At 58.6% G+C, this 4,804-nt stretch overlaps 1 protein-coding gene across 1 annotated transcript; it reads left to right on the top strand.

Annotated features, from left to right (window-relative positions):
- Nucleotides 1–120: 120 nt before the first annotated feature.
- On the top strand, nucleotides 121–4,549 carry LOC113215972 (glutamate receptor ionotropic, NMDA 3A-like). The gene is made up of 10 exons (XM_052270975.1): nucleotides 121–304; nucleotides 382–627; nucleotides 737–925; nucleotides 1,002–1,135; nucleotides 1,302–1,517; nucleotides 1,591–1,816; nucleotides 1,915–2,034; nucleotides 2,394–2,461; nucleotides 2,543–2,897; nucleotides 3,249–4,549. The coding sequence occupies exons 1-10, from the start codon at nucleotides 263–265 to the stop codon at nucleotides 3,735–3,737; spliced, it is 2,085 nt and encodes a 694-aa protein (XP_052126935.1). The 5' UTR covers nucleotides 121–262; the 3' UTR covers nucleotides 3,738–4,549.
- The last annotated feature ends 255 nt before the right edge of the window (nucleotides 4,550–4,804 follow it).

Genomic DNA, 4,804 nt, shown 5'->3' with positions numbered 1-4,804 from the left:
TGAAAATGTTTACGCTAACACTTCTTCCTGTACCTTGCAGAGCGGCGAGCAGCCGGCGTACCTCCCCGACTCCGAACTGGACCAGCGGGCGCAGAACCACCAGCGGCAGAAATACACACAGCAGGATCAGAAGGCGCAGCAAAAGTCCCGCGTCGACCGTCAGACGCACGGGCCGGGGGCGCCGGCCGGGGCTGGTGCAGCCCCCAGGGCACACCGGAAGTGGAACGGCATCGTCGGGGACCTCGCCTCCGGGGCGGCGCACATGTCCTTCGCCGCGCTCAGCGTGTCCAGCGCGCGGTCCGAGGTATGCCCCGTGGGCGAGAGGTTTCCCCGTCCCTCTTGCACCGTTCTTCAACTCTGGCGAATGTCTTCTACTTGTAGGTCATGGACTTCTCGGTGCCCTTCTTTTACTCGGGCGTGTCGTTCCTGGCTGCGCCCCAGCAGAAGAGCGAGATTCCGTTGCACGCGTTCCTGCTGCCTTTCTCTCCCGAGCTGTGGATCGCCATCTTCCTCTCGCTCAACCTGACCGCCATCGCCGTGGCCGTGTACGAGTGGCTCAGTCCCTTCGGCCTCAACCCTTGGGGGCGGCAGCGTTCGAAAAACTTCAGTATCGCGTCCGCACTCTGGGTAACTATGCCGACGTCGTGGGTCCAATGCCTCCAGTGGTAGTCCAAAGTCCCAAAGCCGGGACTTCCCATGGACCTCTCCTCATATGCCCAATTCATTGTGTCCTCAGGTGATGTGGGGCTTGCTGTGCGGCCACCTGGTGGCGTTCAAGGCCCCCAAATCGTGGCCCAACAAGTTTCTCATCAACGTGTGGGGCGGCTTCTCCGTGCTCTTCGTGGCGTCGTATACGGCCAACATCGCCGCGCTCATCGCCGGCCTCTTCTTCCACAACGCCGTGTCCAACTACCACGACCGAAGCGTGAGTGTGGCCCTGACCTCTCGAACCCAAGCCCTGCGGCGCTTCGCTTCATACTCGTGTCTGTTTCTGCTTGCAGCTTCTGAGCCAGAGGGTTGGAGCGCCCCGGCACTCCGCGGCAGACTACTACGTTCACAGGGCCAACCCACACCTCTGGGAGCACATGCAGCGCTTTAGCGTGGCCACGGTGGAGGAGGGCGTGCACCGGCTGAGGTGAGGACGAGGAGGCGGCAGATGGGCACCAGTCGGCGTAAACCCGCGTATACTCGCCAACACTATCGAATAACCACGGACACTCGCGCAGCTCATTTTATACCCACTTGGAGAGTGGTGGACTCCTCGATGTAAACCGCTTCATGAACTGCTTTCCGACGTTCAGGAACGGCTCTCTTGACATCCTGATTGCGGACACGCCAATCCTGGACTACTACCGCGCCACGGACCACGGCTGCAAACTGCAGAAGATCGGCGACGCCATCAACGAGGACACGTACGCCGTGGGGATGACCAAGGGCTTCCCGCTCAAAGACAGCATATCAGCCGTCATCGCAAAGTACACCAGCAACGGGTACATGGACATACTGCAGGAAAAGTGGTGGGTGTCCGTTATTGAAATGACGTGAAAGAAGTGTCCTCGTCCAACGCTCAATCGGCGCGTCCTTTTCCAGGTACGGTGGGTTGCCCTGCTTCAAACTGGCCAACGACATGGTGCAGCCGCGGCCCCTGGGCGTGGCAGCGGTGGCGGGGGTCTTCATCCTGCTGGGGCTGGGCATGGCCGTCGGTATCCTCATTCTGGTGGTCGAGCACCTCTTCTACCGCTACACGCTGCCTCTGTTGCGGCACAAGCCCAAGGGCACAATCTGGAAAAGCCGAAACATCATGTTCTTTAGCCAAGTCAGGATCTTCATAATGAGACATTTGTTAACTTTTTACCGTGCTCTAATATCGACAACACTTTGACGCGGTCTGTTCCGTTTTCTTCCCGCTCGCAGAAGCTGTACCGGTTCATCAACTGCGTGGAGCTGGTGTCGCCGCACCACGCGGCGCGCGAGCTGGTGCACACTCTGCGCCAGGGGCAGATCACCAGCCTGTTCCAGAAGAGCGTGAAGAGGGTATGTAGTAGCTCGGCGCGCAGGCGCGGGTGGTCACAACTTCCTTGTATCCAGACTCGCCACCGCTTTCCTTGCGTGATGGTTGCGCATGGCACTCACTCCCCCTCCTGTCACGTCCCCTCCCTCGTCCTCGTCCCACTCCACCCCCTCCCCCTCCGAACCCTCCCCGCCACGGTCGCGCTGCACACTTCGGTATTTCTTTCGGCTCCATTGACTTCTGATGCGCTCTGATGCTTGCTGCTGGCTTGCTATTGGCCCCCCTGCGGAGGGGCCGGGCACAGGCACTCGGACGTGTTGGACCTCGATAGTCACGTGACGGTGGCACCCGCGCCCTTCGCGCGTGGTCTTTGTTCCAGAAGGAACACGAGCAGCGCAGGAGAAGGAAGAGCAAGGCGCAGTTCTTCGAGATGATCCAGGAGATCCGGAGGTAGGTCCCTGGCGCGGTCCGCTGGCTCCAGCTCTATTACTCGGTGCCTGACCTGCCTCCCTTCGCCCTCTGACGGCACAGGGTGCAGCAAGAGGAGCGCGCCGAGGTGTCGGCGCTGCCCGGCGAGGACGGCGCCGACACCCTCCACGACCCGGGGGACGGGGCGGGGTCGCTGCGTCCGGACGGGCAGCGGCGACGATCCAAGAGCCCCTGCACCAGCCGCCTGGACATCGCGCGCCGCCTGTCCCGGGAGCTGTTCTCGCGCTCACCCAAGGGCGAGGAGTCGGGGTCGCGATCCTCGCTCAGCGTGCGCCGCTTTTCCTCCGAGGCGGCGCTCAGTCCCCGGATGCTCGGCGCCGCTGTGGGGCGGCGGCTGTCGAAAGGCAGCACATCTCCGCCGGACATCAACACCAGGAGAGCGTCGCACCTCGACCCGGTAAGTGCACCGCCCGGCCCGTGTCAGGACGTCGTAACGTAACGCGTATAACGAAAATATAATTCCAATTTTAATTCGTTGTTGAAGCGTTTTCAAATTATTTCAAAAGTATTCCCATGTGTACTGCTGGAAGATAGGTAAACACGGTTTAAAAAACGCCTTTAAACTGCAATTTTATTTACTATTACCGTTTTCGTTACGCGTCACGTTACGACCGCCTGCCCGTGTGGAGCGCGGCGTCAGCCCGGAGCGTAGGCCGCCGCCCGAGCGCTCGACGCGGCCGCGCGCCGGGCCTGCCTACCCTCGCCTCCGCAGGCGCTCATGCAGTGCGTGCCCTCCTCCCTGCCGCAGGGCGGCGGCAAGTTCAACCCCATCGCCGCGAGCTGCGCGGCCCAGTCCCGGTCGACGGGCCGCCTCTTCCACGGGCGGAACGGCGGAAACGGGGCGTCGGCGGCGGGTGGGCTCGCGGGCGGCAGCGGGGCCGCGGGAGCGGCGGGGACCTCGGCGGAGCTGGGCACCGTGCCCAGCGTCGTCACCACGCCCGAGGCCATCAACAACCCGGACACGCTGCTCGAGGAGACGGAGGAGGACGAGGAGTGCAAGGCGGCGCTGGACGCGGCCGCCGCGGCGGCGGTGGCGAGCAGGCGGCACTCCAGCAAGGGCAGCGGCGGCGCCGGCCGCGCGGCCCGCCAGGCGGCGACCTCCACAGCGGCCGGTACAGCCACGCTGCGCCGCCTGTCGCGCGACGAGCTCATGCAGCTCTCGCGATGCTCTGAGACCGAACTCCGCGACCACCTGCTGCGCGCCATCCGGGAGAAGGACCGCGATGATCCGCCCTGAGTGGCGGAGGCCGTCTGCCCAGGGTCATCCGGAACGAAGTCATGAGGAGACCAACCGCGATGGGTGTGTCTCAACAGGGCGAAGACCCGCCCTTTCTTGGAGTGCATCCGCCGCTGGGGTGGAAAGGCAGGCCGCAGCTACACCTGGGCCTGCCGCGGGGCCGCCTGTGAGGTGGCGCTTGACGCCTCCGGTTGGGAAGTAAGGATAGGAAGGTTTGGGTGTTGGTAGGAGAGGTAAGTTACGACTGTTGAATTTCGTGATGTCCCCCTTTTTTGTTTTGTAAGAAAAGAGAGAGAGATAGCCCCGTTTCATAATTTTCCTGTTTTGCTGCAGTTACTGCCATGCCATCCTTGAACTGTTTTTATTGATATTGTTGTCCTAACTTGTTATCATGTTTGTTACTAGTTGTTGTAGTTGGTAAGTAAGATTTTATTACTTCGTCAATTTAGCAGAAAACGGATAATGTTGTTGTTGAGAAGCGTGTTTAGTTTTCTAACACCGAGTAGACAAAATATCTTTACCTTTGACATGAAGTGAGAAGCATACTGTTGTAATTCTGGCACTGCCTAATCATGATGCTTTTTTCTTGAAAAAAAGCACGAAAGCTGAAAGGGCCTCATCTGAAATAGTTAAGCAAAAGCTACATTTCAAGTTCACGTCGCATAACTGTTGACCAGAATAAATGCGCGTCTGAAATAGGTATTCATAATAAGTGTTCCACGAAGCTCTGATATGTTCATTTATTAGTAATGTTTGTGTATGCTGGAAGTTGTTGCTCACTGCATTTTATATCATAAACTATGGAGAAGTGATGTGAGTGCTACGCTTTATACGTCCAGTGGATCGAAAAGGAGGACGCGATCCATTTTCCCCGAAAATCAAAATAATTAGACTATATATAATTTCGGGCGGTAGCCATTTTGACCAGGAGTGGCCTTTTCAAATGTCTTTCTAGTTAGCCTGGTGTTACGACGAGGTTTTGTTGACATATTTTATAAAATTTAGGATTCAGTATAGTCTGAGTTAAATTTCTATTTGTGGGCAAAGAAACGAATAGAGATAAGTAA

The sequence above is a fragment of the Frankliniella occidentalis genome, unplaced genomic scaffold (genome assembly GCF_000697945.3).
Source record: "Frankliniella occidentalis isolate FOCC.00 unplaced genomic scaffold, Focc_3.1 Scaffold145, whole genome shotgun sequence".
NCBI classification, from domain to species: domain Eukaryota; kingdom Metazoa; phylum Arthropoda; class Insecta; order Thysanoptera; family Thripidae; genus Frankliniella; species Frankliniella occidentalis.
The sequence above is the reverse complement of the archived record's forward strand: the minus strand, read 5'-3'. Positions and strand labels throughout refer to the sequence as shown.

Coding starts and splice junctions, on each gene's coding strand:
- LOC113215972 (XM_052270975.1), top strand. CDS start 263: ATGTCCTTCGCCGCGCTCAGCGTGTCCAGCGCGCGGTCCGAG. Junction 628..736: donor GTATCGCGTCCGCACTCTGG/GTAACTATGCCG, acceptor TTGTGTCCTCAG/GTGATGTGGGGCTTGCTGTG. Junction 926..1,001: donor CCAACTACCACGACCGAAGC/GTGAGTGTGGCC, acceptor TTCTGCTTGCAG/CTTCTGAGCCAGAGGGTTGG.